Source organism: Puma concolor, chromosome A1 (assembly GCF_028749965.1).
Source record: "Puma concolor isolate L17-30 chromosome A1, mPumCon1.1.hap2, whole genome shotgun sequence".
NCBI lineage: Eukaryota > Metazoa > Chordata > Mammalia > Carnivora > Felidae > Puma > Puma concolor.
The window spans coordinates 71,365,322-71,389,614 of NC_141667.1; the positions used below are offsets into that span (position 1 = coordinate 71,365,322).

Below are 24,293 nucleotides of genomic sequence, written 5' to 3' on the forward strand. Positions count from 1 at the left end.
CTGTTAAGTTTTTGTGAAGTGGTAGAAAGAGTGATCTGAATTTGGAGAGTTGCAATATCACGTGTGGAATATATGGGTGTGGCTTGTAACACAAGACATGAACAGAGGTAGCTAATAAATGACAAATGTGTGTGCCTATGTGAGTTTTATATATTCCTAAGCAGCTCTATTCATTTGGATAGTTTTCATCATTCACCTAGTGTTTCTTCCAGATGTGTGCATAAATACAAAATCACATTGTGCTCAAAGTATTCCCTAATATATCAATTGCATTGGAACAAATTCATGTTTTTAAATCAAGCTTTACAGCAGAATTGACTCCACATTCAGACTTAAGAATTAGTCTTAAAATATATACAGTTGAAAATCTAGTTACATAGGTTCTAGTTACAGTATGTTTATTATGTGACTACTAAATAACAAGGCTGGTTCATCAAAACACATTTTTCATTACTTTTGATTCCCATGTAGCATATGTAATATAGCCCATATTTCATTCTACTTTGTGTTCAAAATATAAACCAGTATGTCCCTTCAAATAGGTTGTGTTGAGAATTATGTGTACCACTATACTATTTCAGCAGACTTGCCTGTATTCTGATAGGTGTAATTGTATATTTACTTATTTTTGTTCAGATTTATTGGGATATTAGTAACATATAATACATGCAAGTTTAAGGTGTACAACACGATGATTTGATACATGTATATATTGCAAAGTGATTACCATAGTAGGGTCACTTAACACCTCCATATCCCCTCACATTAATCATCCTTTTTATCCTGTGGTGATAACATTTAAGATCTACTCTCTTAACAACTTTCAAGTATATAACATGGTACTATTAAATATCATCACATGATGTACCTCAAATCCCCAGAAATTATTCATCTTATGGCTGGAAGTTTGTACCCTTTGATCAACATCTCCTCACTTCTCTCCCACCCTCTTCACTTCCCAGTTTCTCGTAACCACCATTCTAATCTCTATTTCTATGAGTTGGCCATTTTAGATTCCACATATAAGTAAGAATATATAGCATTTGTCTTACTCTGACTTATTTCACTTAGCAAAATACCCTCAAGATCCACTCATGTTATGACAAAAGGGAGGATTTCCTTCTTTTTTATAAACAAATAATATTCCATTGTATATATACACCACATTTTCTTTATCCATTCATTCATTGATGGATGCTTAGGTTATTTCCATATCTTGGCTATTGTAAACAATGTTGCAATGAACACAAGGGGACAGATATCTTTTCAAGATAATAATTTCATTTCCTTCAGATATATATCCAGAAGTGGGGTTACTGGATCATATATTAGTTCTATTTTTAATTTTTTGAGGAATCTCCATGCTTTTTTTCAAAGTAGCTATACCAATGTACATTCACAGCAACAGAACACAAGAACTCTCTTTTCCCCACAATCTTGCCAACACTTGTTATCTCTTGTCTCTTTGATAATAACCATTCTAATAGGTATGAAGTAATAATATCTCATTGTGCTTTTGATTTGTATTTCCTTGATGATTAGTGATGTTGAACATCTTTTCATGTGTCTGTTAGCCATTTGTTATGTCTTCTTTGGAAAACTGTACTCAGATCTTCCACCCATTTTTTATTGGATTTTTTTTTTTTTTTTTTTTTTTTTTTTTTTTTGCTATTGAGTTGTATGAGTTACTTATATGGTAAATACTAACTCTGTACCAGATAGATGGTTTGCAAATATTTTCTCCCATTCCCAGGTTACCTATTAATTTCGCTGAATGTTTATTTCTGTGCAGAATCTTTTTATTTTTACTTTTGATGCTTACTTATTTTTGTTTTTGGTGCTTGCTATTTTGGTTCAATACCCAAAACGCTGTTGTCAAGACCAATGTCAAGGAGCTTTCTCCCTATGTTTTCTTCTAGTAGTTTTACAGCTGAGGGTCTTATATTTAGTTTTTAAGCCATTTTGACTTAACTGTTTTGAGTGGTGTAGGAGAGGGGTCCAATTTCATTATTTTGCATGTCAATATCCAGCTTTCCCAACACCATTTATTTATTTTTTTTAATTTATTTATTTTGAAAGAGAGAGAGGCAGAGAAAGAATACCAGGCAGGCTCTGCACTGGCAGTGCAGAATCCAATGTGGGGCTCAAACTCTCGAACCATGAGATCATGACCTGAGCCAAAGCTGGACACTTAACCAACTGAGCCATCCAGGTGAAAAGACTATTATTGGCTCTCTTGTCAAATGTTAATTGATGATATACACATGGGTTTATTTCTGGGCTCTCAATTCTATTTTTCTGGTCCACATGCCTGTTTTTATGCCATACCATACTGTTCTGATTGTTTTACCTTTACAGTAAAGTTTGCAATCAGGAATTTGATGTATCCATCTGGTTCTTCCTTCTCAAGATTACTGTGGCTATTTGGGGTCTTTGTGGTTCCATCCAAATTTAGGATTGTTTGTTCTATTTCTGTGAAAAATCCCATTGGGATTTTGATAAGGATTGCACTGACTCTATAGAAGGCTTTGGGGAATAAGGAAATTTTAATGATATTAACTCCTCCAATCCATTAGCACAGAATATTTTTCCACTTATTTGTGTCTTCTTCAATTTCTTTCATGTCTTACAATTTTTCAGTATACAGATCTTTCACCTCCTTGGCTAAATTATTCCTAAGTATTTTTTTGATGCTATTGTAAATTGGTTATTGTCTTTATTTCTTTTTCTAATAGTTCATTAATAGTGTATAGAAACACAACTGATTTTTTATGTTGCTTTTGTATCCTTTAACTTTACTGAATTTATTAGTTCTAACAGTTTTTTGGTGTAGTCTTTAGGGTTTTCTATGTATAAAACTGTACCATCTACAAACACAGACAATTTCACTTCTTCCTTTCCCATTATAGTATCTTTTATTTCTGACAGGTGTAATTTTAATGAATAAGAAAACACAAAGTAAAATATACCTTAAAGGTCCTCAAAATAATATAGCTGTTAAACACATGAAGAGATGTTTAATTTCACTCATAATCAGAGAAATATAAAATAAAGCTACACTAAATATCATTTTTTACCTACCAGACTAACAGAAATTCAAAAGTCTGACAATATATTCTCTTGCACAGATTAAATAGAAACTGGCACTTTCAGATATTCCTAGTGGATATACCAAATTGTACAAGAGCTACAAAATAAATTCATAATTACAATGGAAATATATGACAAAATGACATGGACATTTACACTTCGACCTAGAAATCTCATTTCCAGAAATTTACCCTGAAGATACTCATAATACACAAAAACACATCTGTAACAAAGTTATTTTTTGCAGTATTGTTTGTGATTGCAAAATACTACGAGACATAAAATTTCATATGCAGTAAATTGGTTGAATATGTAAATATTCTCTGTCATAGAAGGAAACAGGATCCTAGGGGAAAGGGTTTATTCCAGGACTGGAAAAGGGAACATTCAAGATGAGCCTGGGATATCTTAGTATGCAAGAAAATAAAAAATGTGCTCAAAGAATGATGGGTAAACAGTCCAAGTAATTGAAAGCAAACATAACTACTGAGGCTTCTATCTCCCAAAATTTCCCCAAAACAATACAAACAAAAAGGGAAAAATAAAACCTCCCAAAAGCCATGCCCTCAGAATTAAAGACAGAATGTACACACTTCAAAATAACTTTTAGTAAAAAAAAGAAAATTACCAAAACACAGAATATGATTTCTTACAATCATGTTCTACATTTGGAACTTAAGAGACAAAACAATTAAATGAAATGAGTTATTCTGGATTACATCTTGAATCAGGGTTTAAAAAAATGTCAAAAAGGGACATTACTAGGACAATTGACAAAAGTTGAATACGGAATATGTTTTTGATAATAGCATGGTAATGATGCTCAATTTCCAAAGTTTGATTACATTGTGGATATAGTCTCAGAAAATACTTAAATAAATATTTAAGAATAAAAGAACACGATGTGTTCAACTAATTCACAAATCATTCAAGAAAAAAAGTAATATATAATTATATTGACAGAGAAAGCAAACTAAAGAGTATATATGGCAAAATGTTAACAATTAATGAATAGAGTTTACAGAGATATCTTTGTTTTATTCTTGAAAATCTGCTGTACATTTTAATTTTTTTAAATAAAGACATAAAAATCACTGGATGAAAGACTTCTGCTTTCAGTCAACATAGAGAAACAGTCATTGCTTTATCCATCTGCATAAAACAACTAAAAACTGTGCAAAATACATGGAACAACAGCATTCAAGCCGCTGGACATCACGCAGTGAAGGACAGTAAACCTTGAGAGAGTCTACAGATCAATGAACTGAGCCCTAAGGTTATCCCAGCTTACTTAATGGAGAAAATGTCCAGGCTAAAACCCAAGTTGGAAGAGCCAAGCAGAACAGCAATCTCTCTCTGTAAGTTAAAGAGACAGAGTTCAAAGCAGAGACACCAAGACAGATTACTGGAGAAGAGACAAGGACCGAGTAGTACAGAGAACAGAACTGCACAAAAAGAAAACTCAGCAGATCTGCAAAGGTTCTCCCTTGATCGTTTAGCTAAGTACTGATTAGCTCACAAATATGAGGAGACTACTCTACGCCAAGGTAATAACCCACCTACAGTGATCACACAGAATACTGTCTAGAGCTCACATAAGACCATGGAATTATGCCAGGGCCTAACACCCAAAATGTAAAATCTCATAATATCAGGAGCATCCTTTGAGTACTGAGAATGATCTTGCCTCAGTAGAAGAGATAAATTCATCCTAGAATACAAGTAGCTCTGATCCACATAACAAATTAAAAGCAAGAGCCAAAAAGATAAAACTGTCTCCAAGTAACCAACTGTCGCCAATCCCAAAACAAAGCTCAAGAATATTTCTAAAAATATATAAATACTCAGTACCTAAATAGGTAAAATTCATAATGCCTGGTATCAAATCAAAGACTACCAAGCATAAGGATGCAGAACAATTAGTCAATCAAAACTGACCCCAGAAGTAACACAGATGATAAAAGAAAGAAAGAATAAAACAACTACTATAACTGTATTCCAAGAAACTAAAGGAAAAAATAAGTATTTAAGTAGACACATGGAAGATATAAAAAAAAAAAGATTCAAACTGAACTGTTACAGATAATTCATTTATTTATGACTTGTTCATTTTCAACATGGAAATGGCTCAGCTACTCAGTCTCTGTTTTCTCCTCTCCAATTCCTCCACCCTAAAGCACAGGTGTGGGACAAAAGGAAAAGCTGGATTTGGGCAGGTATGAAGAAACAAAGGAATAGAACACAAGAGGCATATTTTCAAAGGTACAATTTATAGTTATAAGGTAGTAAGGACTAGGTGTGTAATGTACAACATGGTGGCTATAATTAACATTGCTCTATGATATATAGGAAAGTTATTAAGAGAATAGATCCTAAGAGTTCTCATCACAAAAGGGATTTTTTTTTTCTTTTCTTTTTATTGTATCTATATGAGATGATGGATGTTAACTAAACCTATGGTGGTAATCATTTCACGATATATGTGAATCGAAACATCAAGCTGTATACCTTAGGATATCAATTTTTTCTCAATTAAAAAAAAAGAAATGGCCAATTTATAGGGTCAGATCTATAACTCCAGTGAAGCTCACGAACTGGAGAAACCTATATGAAAGAAGAGGAGATGATACTGAAACAGAGGACTCATTCAAAGTCTTTAAGGACCAGACAGAACTCCCATTTGTATTGCTCAGCCCTCACAAACATGCAACCGTTCTTCCCCCAATTCAGAAGAAAAGAAGAGGAAAAATTATTAAGGTGTGTAATATTTCACCTTTAATACCTTCAACGAACAAGCAATGGTGCAATTTTGGCCTTTATTTTTATGGCTCTTAATTTTAAATTTTATACTATATTTTTATAATCTTAGAGATAAAAAAACATACTGCTTATCCAAAGACCTTTTGAGTGTGATTAAGTCATCAGTATACAAGTATTTTAGTAACGAATGACAGCAAAGAACAGCTACATGTTAAAATATTCCATGTGATTCACTACATTAACGATTCACAGAATAAATTAGGGAAGGTGGGTTATAATGGAAGTTTGTGTCAAAAGAAAATAGCAGGTCTCAAGAGACCCAAGGAAGAAGGGTAATAAAGAAACAAAATTTGTAAAAAACGGTTGTCAGACCCAACTAAATCATTACAATAAGTTAGACATCTACTTTTTTTTTATTTCAAAATTCAAAAATTTCACATCTACCATCTCAGATTCAGGCGGTAGGGCCCAAAATTTATAATTTTTGAAATTTTCCCCCGTGAGATTCTGATAATCAGCAAGATTTTAGAACCACTGCCCTAGAATGCTAACTTGGGTATGTTCATGCAACAATATGATCTATTTGCCCTAAGCACAATTATAATGCCATACACAATAAGTAATGAAATTATTCTTCTTACCTTGGATACATTGCTGACATAATTCATTTGAACAGTACTTTCCTTATCAACTTGATTACAAAGGTTCTGTAAAGTAGATGCATATTCTTTATCACTTTTTATTCTCAGAGCCATAAATTTCTTCACTGTTTCCAGTAATCGTAATTCCCAGTCTTGCAATTTTAACACAGCTTCATGTGAATTCTTCAGGTCACTCCCAAACCCCATTTTTGTAAGGCACTGTCTTATCCTCCACTCCGTACTGTGAGCCTTCTAATCAGCACATATCTGTGTATGCAAACAGAAGAAAAAACACCTCTTAAATCAAAAGGAAATTTGTTTTCAAGGCAAAGTTATGGCCCATTCTTTTTAGAGTTTAAAAAAAAAATCACTACAACTGAATGCTTTCACCCAAATATCAGGAACAAGATGAGGATGTCCACTCTCACCACTTCTATTGAGCACCATATTGGAGGATCTAGCCAGTACAATGAGATACATGAAATGATTTCCATGGAAATTGAAAAGACGTGAAACTATCTTTATTTGAAGAGGATGTGAAATTGAATATAGAAAGAAATGCAATTAAAAACAAGTTTTAGAATTAATAAATGACCTCAGTAAGATTACAGGGTAAAGATCAAAAGACAAAAATCAACTGCATTTCTACACACTAGCAATGATCAATCTGAAAAATGAAAGTAAAAACCAATTCCATATACCATAGCATTAAAAAGAATAAAATAGTAATAAATTTTATACAATAAATTAAAACTTGTGCTCTTAAAACTACAAAATATTGTTGAAAGAAATCAAGGAATTTATTCCTTATAATTATTTCCAATTATTTAGGTTGGAAATAAATGGAAAGACTCATGTTAATGGATCCAAAGGACTTAATATTGTTAAGAAAGCAATATTCTCCAATTTAACCTACATATTTAACTTAATCCATATTAACATATAACCTAGCTTTTTTTTTTTTTTACAGAAATTGAAAAGAGAATCTTAAAAAAACCTTAAAGAAGAAGAACAAAGCTGGAAGAGTCATACTTCCTAATTTCAAAACTTACTAAATAGCTACAATAATCAGGACAATGTGGTCCTGGCATATGGAGAGACACAGAGATCAATGGAATAGAATACAGGGTCCAGATGTGAATCATCACATTTATGATTATATGATTTTCTACAAGAGTGCCAAGTGTATTCATTCAGAAAAAAGTCTTTCAACTAATGGTGGTGGGACAACTGGATTTCCACATGCAAAGGAATGAAGCAGAATTCCTTTCTTAGACCATACACAAAAAATTTAACTCTAAAGGGATGGATAATGGGCTTAAATATCAGAGCTAAAACTATAAAATTCTCAAAAGAAAACACAGTAGTAAATCTTTGTGGCCTTGGCTCAGGAAACGGTTTCTTAGATATGAGACACCGTTAAGAAAAGGCAACAAAATTAAAATACATAAATTGGATTTAATCAAATTTAAAACTTCTGTATTTCAAAGGTCATCATTAAGAAAGTGAAAAGACCATAGAATGGGAGAAAATATTTGCAAATACTTATCTGATAAGGGACTTCTATCTGGAATATATAAAGAATTATTAAAACTAAGTAATAAAAATACAGTTAAATAAATTAAAAATGGGCAAAGGATCTGCATAAACACTTTTCCAAACAAGATTTAACTAGTTTTGCTAGTTAAATGTCCAATAAGCAGATGAAAAGATGTTCAGTATCACTAGCCATTAGGAAAATACCAATCAAAACCACAATGAGATACCACACCACACCATTAGGATGTCTTTAACCAAAAGATAGATAATATCAAGTGTTGGAGACTGTGAAGAAATTAGAACCCTCATACACTGCTGGTGGAAATGTAACCTGGGGCAGTTCCCCAAAGTTAAACATACAGTTATCGTATGATCCAGAAATTCCACTTTTAGGTATATACCCAAGAGGAATGAAAACATATGCCCAGACAAAAACTTGCACATGAATGTTGTGGCAGAATTATTCATAATAGTTACAAAGTGGAAACAATCCAAATATCCATCAACTGATGAACAGATAAAACATATTATATACACACAACAAAATATTACTAGCAATGAAAAGGAACAAAGTAATGATAAAAGCTACAATATGGATGAACCTTGTAAACATTATGCTAAGTAAAAGAAACACAGACACAAAAGACTGACATACTGTATGATCTCTTTATATGAAAAGTCTAAAATCCAGACAGCGGGTAGATTAGTTAATAGTTGCCTGGGCTGGCAAACTTGGGAAGAAATGAGTGACTGCCAGCAGGTACTGGCTTTCATTCTGGGGCAATGAAAATGTTCTAAAACTAATTGTGGTGATGGTTGCACAACTCTGTGAACAGAATAAAAACCACTGAATGATACACGTTAAGTGGGTGAATTCTTCAGCATGTGAGTTATATCTCAATAAACTTGCTTTAAAAATCACTGCAGCATAACTGGTGATGATCTAAAGGTCAGGTCTCAGAAACCTCCCCAAAATATCCTGCTTGTTTGCTATAAATCCCCAAAACTATGATAGAATTTATTTTGCTCTCCAGACTCACAAAACTTCAGGCAATGAATCGTCTAGGGCCAGTTAGAAGAAATGAAGAAACACACCTCTTATTTTTAGTTTTGGCTCATCCATACCAGAAGTCACTTTCTTGTTAATTCAGCTGAGATCCTCTACATTAGACAGAAAAATAAGAACAGATTTATGTGTCTAACCTCAGTGATAACATCTAAAGAGATGATAAAAATGTAGGTTTTCCATATAGAGAACAAATTACGATTTTTCTCCAACTGAAAACTGTCCAGTTTTATGATCTATCAAATAAGCAGAGGGGAGAAAAAGGTTGTGGAAAACTGTGCTTCATCAGTTCCCAAAGCAGCAACCAGAACGCAAAATGGACCTTAACATAATTAAGTCAATACAAAGTAATTGACTTATTCACTTTAATATGGAGTAGCATAATTCCAGTTTTTTCACTTTGGATATAGTTGCTTTAAAATTTTTACTTTGAAGAGCACCTAGCTCAGTCGATTGAGCGTCTGACTCTTGGTTTCTTCTCAGGTCATGATTTTGCGGGTTTGTGGGTTTGAGCCGCATGTCAGGTTCTGTGCTAGTAGCATGGAGCCTGCTTACAATTCTCTCTCCCTCTCTCTGCCCCTCCCCCACTCGCATTGCCTCTTTGTCTCTCAAATAAATAAAATTAAAAATAAATAAAATAAAATTTTTACTTTGATGTACTTACTATATCTTCACAGAACACAAAAATTCAAAAAGAACATTTTTCTGTCATTTTACCTACAGCTCATCTAAGTCTCAGTAGAAGATACATTCTACCTCATCTCATGGTTTTGTTTTGTTTTGTTTTGTTTTGTTTTGTTTTTTTAAGTAATATCTACACCCAACATAGGATCTCACAATCCTGATATCCAGAATTGCATCCTCTACTGACTGAGCCAGCCAGGTGCCCTTGTTTTTCTTTAAGTTTTTAAAATCTAGTTAGTTAACACATAGTATAATATTGGTTTTAGGATAGAATTTAGTGATTCATCACTATATATGTATGTATGATATATATATATATATATATATATATACACCCTTTTATGATTCATCACTTATATATAATATCCAGTGTTTATCACAAGTGCCTATCACTCACTTAGCCCATCCTCTATCCACCTTCCCTCCGGCAACCCAGTTTATCCTCTATAGTTAACAGCCTCTTATGATTTGCCTCCCCCTCTATTTTCCCCTTACCCTATGTTCATCTTGTTTTGTTTCTTAAATTCTACATATAATTGAAATCATATGGTATATATCTTTCTCTGATGCACTTATTTCGCTTAGCATAATACATTCTAGCTCCATCTACGCTGTTATTAATGGCAAGATTTCATTATTTTTGATGGCTGAGTAATATTCCATTATATACATACATATATATATATATATATATATATATATATATATATATATATGTGCCACATCTTCTTATCCATTCATCAGTCAATGGACATCTGGGCTCTTTCCCTAATTTGGCTATTGTTGACAATGCTGCTATAAACATCAGGGTGCATGTGCCCCTTTGAATCAGTATTTTTGTATCCTCTGGGTAAATATCTAGTAAAGCAGTTGCTGGGTCTTAGGATAGTTCTATTTTAAACTTTTTAAGGAACCTCCATACTGTTTTCCACAGTGACTGAACCAGTTTAGATTCCCATCAACAGTGTAAGAGGGTTCCCCTTTCTCTTTATCCTCACCAACATCTGCTGTTTTCTGTGTTGTTACTTTTAGCCACTCTGACAGGTGTGAGGTGCTATTTCATCATGCTTTTGACTTGTACTTCCCTGATGAGTTATGTTGAGCATCTTTCCATGTATCTGTTAGCCATCTGTATGTCTTCTTTGGGACAATGTCTATTCATATCTACTCTACATTTCTTAATTGGATTATTTGGTTTCTGGGTGTTGAGTTTGATAAGTTCTTTATAGATTTTGGATTTATCCCATGTTTTCGATGGAAGATTAAGGAATCATTTTTGAGGCCAAAGAAATGTGAAACATTTTCCTTTCTAACTATATCTAGGATTGTGGTTCATTTTATCCCGTAACTTAGGATAAATATCACTTCTACTTCCAAATACATCTAGCTCTGATCTAAACTTTAATAATATTTTTTTTCTTCCATTATCAGGAACTTCAAAATGAGCTCAAAAGAACAAAAAGGGAAATAGAATCTGGTAGCTATCTGGCAGAAAGACTCCAGACCATCCTAAGGGCTTATTTATATACACCAGTATTCTAGGTCTAGGAATATAAAATAATGTTATTTATGGTACCTCTCTTAAGGAATGACAAATGATAAAAATTTTAAAAACAATTCCATAATAAATTAAGACTATGTCTAACGGTTAAGTTGGTAAAGATTACAAATATTTTAGGAATGAAGGGAATGATATCCTACAATTTTCCCAAAGATGTCAAGTGACATTAATATGAGACTATTCATTTCAATAGTATTTGAGATAACAACAAAAAAACCAGAAATACCCATCAAAAAGAACTGACTAGGTTAATTACAATCAAGGCTGCTGCATCTGATAATAACAATTCTAGGGAGTGCCACTCAAATCATAGTCTATGTGAATTGTTCAGTGTCCAACAGTGGAATATCATTCAGACCTAACAAAAACTAAGAAAATCTTTTGTGTATTGTTCTGGACCTATCATTAAAAACTACTAACTGGGGGCGCCTGGGTGGCGCAGTCGGTTAAGCGTCCGACTTCAGCCAGGTCACGATCTCGTGGTCCGTGAGTTCGAGCCCCGCGTCAGGCTCTGGGCTGATGGCTCAGAGCCTGGAGCCGGTTTCCGATTCTGTGTCTCCCTCTCTCTCTCTGCCCCTCCCCCGTTCATGCTCTGTCTCTCTCTGTCCCAAAAATAAATAAACGTTGAAAAAAAAAATTAAAAAAAAAAAACTACTAACTGAAAAAATTGAGATAAAGAACTTGGTGTGTTTACATGCTATAACAAGGAGGAAGAATGATAGAAATTAATTTTCCTTTTTTTTTTTTTTGTTAATTTTTTTTTTCAACGTTTATTTATTTTTGGGACAGAGAGAGACAGAGCATGAACGGGGGAGGGGCAGAGAGAGAGGGAGACACAGAATCGGAAACAGGCTCCAGGCTCTGAGCCATCAGCCCAGAGCCTGACGCGGGGCTCGAACTCACAGACCGCGAGATCGTGACCTGGCTGAAGCCGGACGCTTAACCGACTGCGCCACCCAGGCGCCCCTAATTTTCCTTTTAAGCGCAAAAATATTTCCTAAAGAACACATAGTGGCTGAGGCACTGGAATGAGAGAAGGACTTATCGTTATATACCCTTTTATACATTTGAATTTTGTGCTAAGTAAACATTGATATTGCCTATTCAAAAAATTAATTAACTAATTAAAGAATTTTTGAAGAGAAATTTAAAAAGTAATGAAGGCTGGACAAAGCCCACAAAGTTTCCTAGAGATGGCAAGATTTGAGATAGGGCTGGAAAATGAGCACAATTTAGATTATAAAGAGTCAAACGGGAAATGTATTTCAAGAAGTAGGAGCAGTATGGGACAAAAAAGGGAGTATGAGGTAAAGAAAAAAATGTCTCCAAAACCAAGCTATATGTGGCAAGCAGTGGGAGATGCAGTGTCAATTTATCTCCTATTCCACTGTTCAGGAAATTAATAAGGACCAAATTCCTTGAATTAATTGTTTTTTAGAGCAAAAAAACATGATCATAAATGTGACTTTTTTAAGGTACTAATTTGTTGGTGTTATTACATGAAAGTATGTTCAGTCTGTGAAATTTCATCAGGCTGAGCGCCTGTGATTCATGTACTTTTCTATCTGTATGTGATAGCAATAAAAAGAGAAAGAAATAGTAATAGATTTTAAACTGAAAGCTAGGTATAAAATTAGCTTGAAGAGAGAAAAAAATAAAATGAAACATATGACAAATTAATAAGTCATAGCAATATATAACTTGAAAAACAAGAATCTATAATTGACAATATCAGTGAGAATTAAGAAGAAAGATCCTTGATGTGGAGAATAAATTTAGGGGACAAAAGAGACACAGATGATTCAGTGACAACTTCAAGGCTTTAATAAGATATGATGACAATACCAATAGAATAGGAAGAATGAGAACATGTTCATTTCAGCAGGAAATAAAGGCTTAGGTAAAATATTAAGGCTAAAGATTCAAATGTGAGAGTCAATTGCTTAAAGGTGATAGATGAAATTCACGGACTGAACATCAACAGAAAAGCAGAGTCAAGGACAAAGGAGGAAGAGAGGTCAAACAAAGGGCAGAGGTTAAGTAAGCAAATAAAAGAGGTTTGGCAGAGAAACAGATGCCAGGATGAAAAAGAAGACATTTGCAACACCAAAAGGCAGAGGAAGATGTGAAAACTGCAAAAAAGTCATTAGTGGAATTTGGGGGTAATGTCAGTTTAGTGAAGCAGTACCTCAGAAGCTCCTACCACCAATAACTAATTAAAAGAACAAAACACTGTTTTTAAGAAAAAAACAAAAATTTAAACATATCATCAGCAAATGAGGAATGCCAACTGTATGCCACAACTTTCACAGCATGGTTTCAAAGAAAAAAAAGAGAAAATTCTGGTGTTCTAGATACTATGGCAATGTGCCCAACACTACCCCAATCTCCAGAAGACATTCTAAGGAATAAGAGTTAACAGAAACCTGAGAATACACAATGAATACTCCAACATGAAAAGAAGCAGGCCAACCCAGGAAAAATTCAAGAAAATATCTAAAGAAAGAAGCCTCTCTGTACCAGGACAGGACCTTAGAAAATGCAGAGAGGGCAGCCTTGGCTTGCCATTTTCTAGGGCTTTGTGAAAAACTGGTGGATGAAATTAAATCCAGGAGCACAGGATAATTAGTGAAATTTCATAAGAGACCATATATCTCGGGTCCCCCAACAAGGCCAAACTCAGCCCCAGCCAATGTTGCCATACCACCTCCATGCTCACACAACAAAGAAACCAAAATTAAAAGTAATACCCAGCTTTCTGGTACAGATAAGATGGCAGAGATCATTTCTCCCAGTTCCACTGGACAAAACACAAGTATAACACTAGAAACAACACAAGAGACTACCAAAGAAGAACTCTGAAAGGTAGATAGTAGGCAGCCTGCTACACATGCACCCCAATGTTTATGGAGGCGTTTTCAACAACAGCCAAAGTATGGAAAGAGCCCAAATGTCCATCAACTGATGAATGGATAAAGAATATGTGGTATAGATATATAATGGAATATCACTTGGAGGTCAAAAAGAATGAAATCTCGCCATTTGCAACAACATGGATGGAACGAGAGTATATTATGCTAAACAAAATAAGTCAGTCAGAGAAAGACAAATATCATAAGATTTCACTCATATGTGGAATTTAGGATACAAAACAGATGAACATCAGAGAAGGGACGCAAAAATAATACAAAAACAGAGAGGGAGATAAACCATAAGAGGTGCTTAAATACAAAGAACAAACTGAGGGTTGTTGGAGGGGTGCTGGGTGGGGGGATGAACTAAATGGGCAAGGAGCATTAAGGAGGACACTTGTTGGGATGAGCACTGGGTGTTATAAGTAAGGGATGAATCACCAAATTCTATTCCTGAAATCATTATCACAGTATATGTGAACTAACCTGGATTTAAATTAAAAATAATAGGAAAGAAGGAAAGAAGGAAAGGAAGGAAGGAAGGAAGGAAGGAAGGAAGGAAGGAAGGAAGGAAGGAAGGAAGGAAGGAAGGGCAAGGCAAGGGAGGAAAGGAAGAGGAAGAGGAAGGGGAAGGGGGCAGCCTGCTTTGGTCCTAGGACTAGAAGAACAGCATGAAGGCAGTATCTCATGTTCTCCTCACCCAAGAGGAAGTCACCCAGACCCAACTTTTCCCAACCTCCAGTCTAGAAACAAAAGACAGTCCATATTTGTAGGCTAACCCCCCTAGGATCCAATAGGAGTCCCTGTGACAACAAACAGAGAGTCAGGCACCACCAGAAAGAGAAATCATTTATGAGTCTCACCAAAAATAAACAGCCAGGGCAAGCACTCTCCTTACCTGCTAAGCCTGAGAATCCGCTTTTCCACCAAGAGAAACTGAATGAGGCAAGAAGAACCAGCAACAGAGACCCAGCTATCAGGTCAGGAAACCTTTGTCCTCACAGGTATGGGGGTCTCCTTCCGCACCCAGAGACACCAGAACTGGAGGGCAGAACTAACAAAAGGAACCAAGCTGAAGCTGCTGCTCTCCAAGAATTTCTTCCCCGGCCCATAGACATCACGACAGCTAGGGGACACAGTAAGGAAATTCTACCTTAGCCCTTTTCTACCAATAGATACCTAGTAGTTCAGCCTAAGAAAAACATCTTCTACTCTGTCAAGCAGCACCAGCAGGAACCAGTGGGAGACCTGGTGATACAAGACAAAGCAAACTAAAATAACAGCACAATGACTCTGAAACTTAACTGTCATTGAAACCACAACCCATAAAAAGAGGCCAAGAGACCTGCATGCTAAACCTAAAGAGGGACTTCCTGTGAAAATAAAACAGTGAAACAGACCCCAGAGACTCCTAAAATAATAGATAAAATATCTAAGATTCAATTGAAAATCACCTCTCACACCAAGAACCAAAAAAAAATAATAACTTCGATGAGAAAAGACAATCAACTAATGCCAACACTGAGATGAACTAGATGTTGGAATTATGAGAAAAGGGTTTTAAATCAGCCAACTTAAAAATGCTTCATCGAGGGATGAGGGAAGATGGCGGCGTAGGAGGACGCTGGGCTCACCGCGCATCCTGATGATCACTTAGATTCCACCTACACCTGCCTAAATAACCCAGAAACCGCCAGAGGATTAGCAGAACGAGGTCGCCAGAGCCAAGCCCAGACGAGAGGCCCACGGAAGAGGGGCCCCTCCTAAAGTGGATCACCTAAGGAGTAGCGAGCTAAGCCTGCCCCTCCTGCCCCTGTGCACCTTGCCTACCCACCCCAGCTAATACGCCAGATCCCCAGCATCACAAGCCTGGCAGTGTGCAAGTAGCCCAGACGGGCCACGCCACCCCACAGTGAATCCCGCCCTTGGAGAGGGGAAGAGAAGGCACACACCAGTCTGACTGTGGCCCCAGCGGTGGGCTGGGGGCAGACATCAGGTCGGACTGCAGCCCCGCCCACCAACTCCAGTTATACACCACAGCACAGGAGAAGTGCCCTGCAGGTCCTCACCACACCAGGGTCTATCCAAAATGACCAAGCAGAAGAATTCCCCTCAGAAGAATCTCCAGGAAAAAACAACAGCTAATGAGCTGATCAAAAAGGATTTAAATAATATAACAGAAAGTGAATTTAGAATAATAGTCATAAAATTAATCGCTGGGCTTGAAAACAGTATAGAGGACAGCAGAGAATCTCTTGCTACAGAGATCAAGGGACTAAGGAACAGTCACGAGGAGCTGAAAAGCACTTTAAACGAAATGCAAAACAAAATGGAAACCACCACGGCTCGGATTGAAGAGGCAGAGGAGAGAATAGGTGAACTAGAAGATAAAGTTATGGAAAAAGAGGAAGCTGAGAAAAAGAGAGATAAAAAAATCCAGGAGTATGAGGGGAAAATTAGAGAACTAAGTGATACACTAAAAAGAAATAATATACGCATAATTGGTATCCCAGAGGAGGAAGAGAGAGGGAAAGGTGCTGAAGGGGTACTTGAAGAAATAATAGCTGAGAACTTCCCTGAACTGGGGAAGGAAAAAGGCATTGAAATCCAAGAGGCACAGAGAACTCCCTTCAGACGTAACTTGAATCGATCTTCTGCACGACATATCATAGTGAAACTGGCAAAATACAAGGATAAAGAGAAAATTCTGAAAGCAGCAAGGGGTAAACGTGCCCTCACATATAAAGGGAGACCTATAAGACTCGTGACTGATCTCTCTTTTGAAACTTGGCAGGCCACAAAGAATTGGCACGAGATTTTCAGTGTGCTACACAGAAAAAATCTGCAGCCGAGAATCCTTTATCCAGCAAGTCTGTCATTTAGAATAGAAGGAGAGATAAAGGTCTTCCCAAACAAACAAAAACGGAAGGAATTTGTCACCACTAAACCAGCCCTACAAGAGATCCTAAGGGGGACCCTGTGAGACAAAGTACCAGAGACATCATTACCAGCATAAAACATACAGACATCACAATGACTCTAAACCCGTATCTTTCTATAATAACACTGAATGTAAATGGATTAAATGCGCCAACCAAAAGACATAGGGTATCAGAATGGATAAAAAAAACAAGACCCATCTATTTGCTGTCTACAAGAGACTCATTTTAGATCTGAGGACACCTTTAGATTGAGAGCGAGGGGATGGAGAACTATTTATCATGCGACTGGAAGCCAAAAGAAAGCTGGAGTAGCCATCCTTATATCAGACAAACTAGACTTTAAATGAAAGGCTGTAACAAGAGATGAAGAAGGGCATTATATAATAGTGACAGGGTCTATCCATCAGGAAGAGCTAACAATTATAAATGTCTATGCGCCGAATACCGGAGCGCCCATATATATAAAACAATTACTCATAAACATAAGCAACCGGGGTGCCTGGGTGGCGCAGTCGGTTAAGCGTCCGACTTCAGGCAGGTCACGATCTCGCGGTCCGGGAGTTCGAGCCCCGCGTCAGGCTCTGGGCTGATGGCTCAGAGCCTGGAGCCTGTTTCCGATTCTGTGTCTCCCTCTCTCTCTGCCCCTCCCCCGTTCATGCTCTGTCTCTCTCTGTCCCAAAAATAAATAAACGTTGAAAAAAAAATTTAAAAAAAAAAAAAAAAAAAAACATAAGCAACCTTATTGAGAAGAATGTGGTAATTGCAGGGGACTTTAACACCCCACTTACAGAAATGGATAGATCATCTAGACACACGGTCAATAAAGAAACAAGGGCCCTGAATGAGACATTGGATCAGAAGGACTTGACAGATATATTTAGAACTCTGCATCCCAAAGCAACAGAATATACTTTCTTCTCGAGTGCACATGGAACATTCTCCAAGATAGATCATATACTGGGTCACAAAACAGCCCTTCATAAGTTTACAAGAATTGAAATTATACCATGCATACTTTCAGACCACAATGCTATGAAGCTTGAAATCAACCACAGGAGAAAGTCTGGAAAACCTCCAAAAGCATGGAGGTTAAAGAACACCCTACTAAAGAATGAATGGGTCAACCAGGCAATTAGAGAAGAAATTTAAAAATATATGGAAACAAACGAAAATGAAAATACAACAATCCAAACGGTTTGGGACGCAGCGAAGGCAGTCCTGAGAGGAAAATACATTGCAATCCAGGCCTATCTCAAGAAACAAGAAAAATCCCAAATACAAAATCTAACAGCACACCTAAAGGAAATAGAAGCAGAACAGCAAAGGCAGCCTAAACCCAGCAGAAGAAGAGAAATAATAAAGATCAGAGAAGAAATAAACAATATAGAATCTAAAAAAACTGTAGAGCAGATCAACGAAACCAAGAGTTGGTTTTTTGAAAAAATAAACAAAATTGACAAACCTCTAGCCAGGCTTCTCAAAAAGAAAAGGGAGATGACCCAAATAGATAAAATCATGAATGAAAATGGAATTATTACAACCAATCCCTCAGAGATACAAACAATTATCAGGGAATACTATGAAAAATTATATGCCAACAAATTGGACAACCTGGAAGAAATGGACAAATTCCTAAACACCCACACACTTCGAAAACTCAATCAGGAGGAAATAGAAAGCTTGAACAGACCCATAACCAGCGAAGAAATTGAATCGGTTATCAAAAATCTCCCAACAAATAAGAGTCCAGGACCAGATGGCTTCCCAGGAGAGTTCTACCAGACATTTAAAGCAGAGATAATACCTATCCTTCTCAAGCTATTCCAAGAAATAGAAAGGGAAGGAAAACTTCCAGACTCATTCTATGAAGCCAGTATTACTTTGATTCCTAAACCAGACAGAGACCCAGTAAAAAAAGAAAACTACAGGCCAATATCCCTGATGAATATGGATGCAAAAATTCTCAATAAGATACTAGCAAATCGAATTCAACGGCATATAAAAAGAATTATTCACCATGATCAAGTGGAATTCATTCCTGGGATGCAGGGCTGGTTCAACATTCGCAAATCAACCAACGTGATACATCACATTAACAAAAAAAAAAGAGAAGAACCATATGATCCTGTCAACCGATGCAGAAAAGGTCTTTGACAAAATCCAGCACCCTTTCTTAATAAAAACCCTTGAGAAAGTCGGGATAGAAGGAACATACTTAAAGATCATAAAAGCCATTTATGAAAAGCCCACAGCTAACATCATCCTCAACGGGGAAAAACTGAGAGCTTTTTCCCTGAGATCAGGAACACGACAGGGATGCACACTCTCACCGCTGTTGTTTAACATAGTGCTGGAAGTTCTAGCATCAGCAATCAGACAACAAAAGGAAATCAAAGGCATCAAAATTGGCAAAGATGACGTCAAGCTTTCGATTTTTGCAGATGACATGATATTATACATGGAAAATCCGATAGACTCCACCAAAAGTCTGCTAGAACTGATACATGAATTCAGCAAAGTTGCAGGATACAAAATCAATGTACAGAAATCAGTTGCATTCTTATACACTAACAATGAAGCAACAGAAAGACAAATAAAGAAACTGATCCCATTCACAATTGCACCAAGAAGCATAAAATACCTAGGAATAAATCTAACCAAAGATGTAAAGGATCTGTATGCTGAAAACTATAGAAAGCTAATGAAGGTAATTGAAGAAGATTTAAAGAAATGGAAAGACATCCCCTGCTCATGGATTGGAAGAATAAATATTGTCAAAATGTCAATACTACTCAAAGCTATCTACACATTCAATGCAATCCCAATCAAAATTGCACCAGCATTCTTCTCGAAACTAGAACAAGCAATCCTAAAATTCATATGGAACCACAAAAGACCCTGAATAGCCAAAGTAATTTTGAAGAAGAAGACCAAAGCAGGAGGCATCACAATCCCAGACTTTAGCCTCTACTACAAAGCTGTCATCATCAAGACAGCATGGTATTGGCACAAAAACAGACACATAGACCAATGGAATAGAATAGAAACCCCAGAACTAGACCCACAAACGTATGGCCAACTAATCTTTGACAAAGCAGGAAAGAACATCCAATGGAAAAAAGACAATCTCTTTAACAAATGGTGCTGGGAGAACTGGACAGCAATGCAGAAGGTTGAAACTAGACCACTTTCTCAAACCATTCACAAAAATAAACTCAAAATGGATAAAGGACCTGAATGTGAGACAGGAAACCATCAAAACCTTAGAGGAGAAAGCAGGAAAAGACCTCTCTGACCTCAGCCGTAGCAATCTCTTACTCGACACATACCCAAAGACAAGGGAATTAAAAGCAAAAGTGAGGGGCGCCTGGGTGGCGCAGTCGGTTAAGCGTCTGACTTCAGCCAGGTCACGATCTCGCGGTCCGTGAGTTCGAGGCCCGCGTCAGGCTCTGGGCTGATGGCTCAGAGCCTGGAGCCTGTTTCCGATTCTGTGTCTCCCTCTCTCTCTGCCCCTCCCCCGTTCATGCTCTGTCTCTCTCTGTCCCAAAAATAAATAAACGTTGAAAAAAAAATTAAAAAATAAATAAATAAATAAATAAAAGCAAAAGTGAATTACTGGGACCTTATGAAGATAAAAAGCTTCTGCACAGCAAAGGAAACAACCAACAAAACTAAAAGGCAACCAACGGAATGGGAAAAGATATTTGCAAATGACATATCGGACAAAGGGCTAGTATCCAAAATCTATAAAGAGCTCACCAAACTCCACACCTGAAAAACAAATAACCCAGTGAAGAAATGGGCAGAAAACATGAATAGACACTTCTCTAAAGAAGACATCCGGATGGCCAACAGGCACATGAAAAGATGTTCAGCGTCGCTCCTTATCAGGGAAATACAAATCAAAACCACACTCAGGTATCACCTCATGCCAGTCAGAGTGGCCAAAATGAACAAATCAGGAGACTATAGATGCTGGAGAGGATGTGGAGAAATGGGAACCCTCTTGCACTGTTGGTGGGAATGCAAATTGGTGCAGCCGCTCTGGAAAGCAGTGTGGAGGTTCCTCAGAAAATTAAAAATAGACCTACCCTATGACCCAGCAATAGCACTGCTAGGAATTTATCCAAGGGATACAGGAGTACTGATGCATAGGGGCACTTGTACCCCAATGTTCATAGCAGCACTCTCAACAATAGCCAAATTATGGAAAGAGCCTAAATGTCCATCAACTGATGAATGGATAAAGAAATTGTGGTTTATATACACAATGGAATACTACGTGGCAATGAGAAAGAATTAAATATGGCCTTTTGTAGCAACGTGGATGGAACTGGAGAGTGTGATGCTAAGGAAATAAGCCATACAGGGAAAGACAGATACCATATGGTTTCACTCTTATGTGGATCCTGAGAAACTTAACAGGAACCCATGGGGGAGGGGAAGGAACAAAAAAAAAAAAAGAGGTTAGAGTGGGAGAGAGCCAAAGCATAAGAGACTGTTAAAAACTGAGAACAAACTGAGGGTTGATGGGGGGGTGGGAGGGAGGGGAGGGTGGGTGATGGGTATTGAGGAGGGCACCTTTTGGGATGAGCACTGGGTGTTGTATGGAAACCAATTGGACAATAAATTTCATATATTAAAAAAAAAATGCTTCATCAATTATAAATTATCCTAAAAACAAATGTAAAAAATTGAAAATCTAGGCAAAGAAACAGAAGTTATAAAAATAACCAGATGGCAACTACAGAGCTAAATATGCAGAACAGGAATATAAACCTCACAAGATGCAAGCTCAATACAAGAGTGGAGATGACAGAGGATACAATCAGTGAATGTAAGCACAGAGCAATAGAATTCAACTAATCCAAAAAAACAGAGAAAATGGGTGAACAAAAAGAATAAAGCCTTGGGACAATAAGAAAAGATCCAACATTTGTATCATCTGAGCTCTAGAGGAGAGGAGAGAGTCAGGTAGAAAAACTATTCAAACAAATATGTCCATCTTGGGGAATAAGATAATATAGAGTTACAGAAATCAAGACAGTTGTGATCTTGGTAGAGGATAAACAATAGATCAGTGGAACAGAATAGAGAACCCAGAAAAAGACCCACACAATTATGCTCAACTGCTTCTTGACAAAGAGCCAAAAACAATTCAATGGTACTGGAGCAGCTGAATATCTCTACAGGCCAAGAAAAAAAAAAGGGAGAGAGAGAGAGAGAGAGAGAGAGAGCAAGAGAGAGACAGAGAGAAAACCTTGACCTAACACCTTACACAAAAATTAACTCAAAAGGATGATGAACTTAAATGTAAACAACTGCAACACTGAAGAAAAAAAAAAAAAAAAAGGATATCTTTGGAAATCTTCATGATCTAAAAGCTAGGCAAAGTTCTTAGACTTGACAAAAAAAAAAAAAACACACCACAACGCATAAAGAAAAATCAATAAATTGGGCCTCATCAAAAGTAGAAACTTTTGCTTGTGAAAGCCCATGTGAAAAGGATAAAAAGACAAGCTATAGACTGGAAGAAAATACTTGCGAACAACATATCTGACAGAAGACTAGTATCCAGAATATATAAATATCTCTCAAATTCAACAGTTAACAACAACAATCTGCCTAGGAAATGAACAGGGGTGCTTGGGTGGTCAGTTGCTTAAGTGTCCAACTCTTGATTTCAGCTCAGGATGAACCATGATCTCATGGATCTCATGTGCTGACAACAGAGAAGCCTGCTTGGGATTCTCTCTCCCTCTCTCTCTGCCCCTCCCACACGCTCTCTCTCTCTTTCTCTCTCAGCCTCTCTCTCAAAATAAATAAACTAAGAAAAAAAAGAAAAAAGAAAATAAACAAAAGACATATACAAGCATTTCACAGAAAAGGACATAAAAATGGCAAATAAGCACATGAAAAGATATTCAACATAATTAGCCAACAGGAAAATACAATGAAAACTACAATGAGAGGGGTGCCTGAGTGGCTCAGTGGTAAAGCATGTGACTCTTGATGTCAGGGTCATGAGTTCAAGCCCCATGCTGGACATGGAGCCTATTAAAAAAATAAATTAAATAAAATTATTTTTTAAAAAAATTACAATGAGATATCACTACACACTTATCAGAACGACTAAAATAAAATGACAAGACCAAATGATTGTGGGGATATGAAAAAACGGGATCACTCATTTGTTGCTGGTCAGAAGACAAAATGGTACAGCCAACTCTAGTTTCTGATAAAACTAAACATTAACTATACTATGACCCAGCAATTGCACACTTGGACATTTATGCCAAAGAAATGAATACATATCTTCACACAAAAACTTGTACACAAATGCTCACAGAAGATTTATTTATAATAGCCAAAAACTGGAATCAGGCCAGAGTTCCTTCAACAAGTGAAAACATACCATGGAATACTACCCACAGTAAAAACTATCCACAGAGGCCACCACTTGGATGAATCTCCAAGAACCCTACTGAATGAAAAAAGCTAATCCCAAAAAGTTCCATTTATCTAACATTCTTGAAATGAAAAAATTCTCGAAAAAGTACAGAGTAGGAGTTGCTTGGATTTATGGCTTGAAGAACAGAGTAGGGAAGTGAGTGTGGTCATAAAAGGGGAACACAAGGGATTCAATCAATGTTGGAACTGTTTGATACTTTGATGGTAGTAGTGGATGCATGAATCTAGACTAGTAATAAAATTTTATAGAACTTAATATACACACAACAAATGAGTACAATCAAAACAGACTACAGTTAAAAATCCTATTTCTATGAATAGGATTAGTGGAATGTGTCAACGTTAATACTCTGGTTGTCATTTTATACATAGTTTTGCAAAATGCTACCATTGGGGAAAACTGGACAAGGGATTATTATTTCATACAACTTCATGTTAATATACAATTACCTCAATAGAAATTCCAATATTTAGAAAAGTAATGCTCAGATCTCAAACTATAGGTCGGAGGAAGAAAAAGATGGAGAGGGCATCACACATTTAGCTACATTCTTCCAGAGTAAAACAGAGCTGCCTATGTTAACCTTGAGGAAGGTGAAAAAAATCTCAAGCAAAGCCTATGGTTAT

The 24,293-nt window shown here is 36.6% G+C and overlaps 1 protein-coding gene across 3 annotated transcripts in view; it reads right to left on the bottom strand.

Annotated features, from left to right (window-relative positions):
- Positions 1 to 24,293, bottom strand: part of FER (FER tyrosine kinase) — a 453,694-nt gene that overhangs the window by 390,252 nt on the left and 39,149 nt on the right. For all 3 annotated transcript variants that reach the window (XM_086685926.1, XM_086685760.1, XM_086685844.1), the window contains one exon: positions 6,492 to 6,758. In XM_086685926.1, the coding sequence (XP_086542052.1) occupies positions 6,492 to 6,698 (207 nt within the window). In that variant the 5' untranslated portion in view covers positions 6,699 to 6,758. The remainder of the gene's footprint in view (positions 1 to 6,491; positions 6,759 to 24,293) is intronic.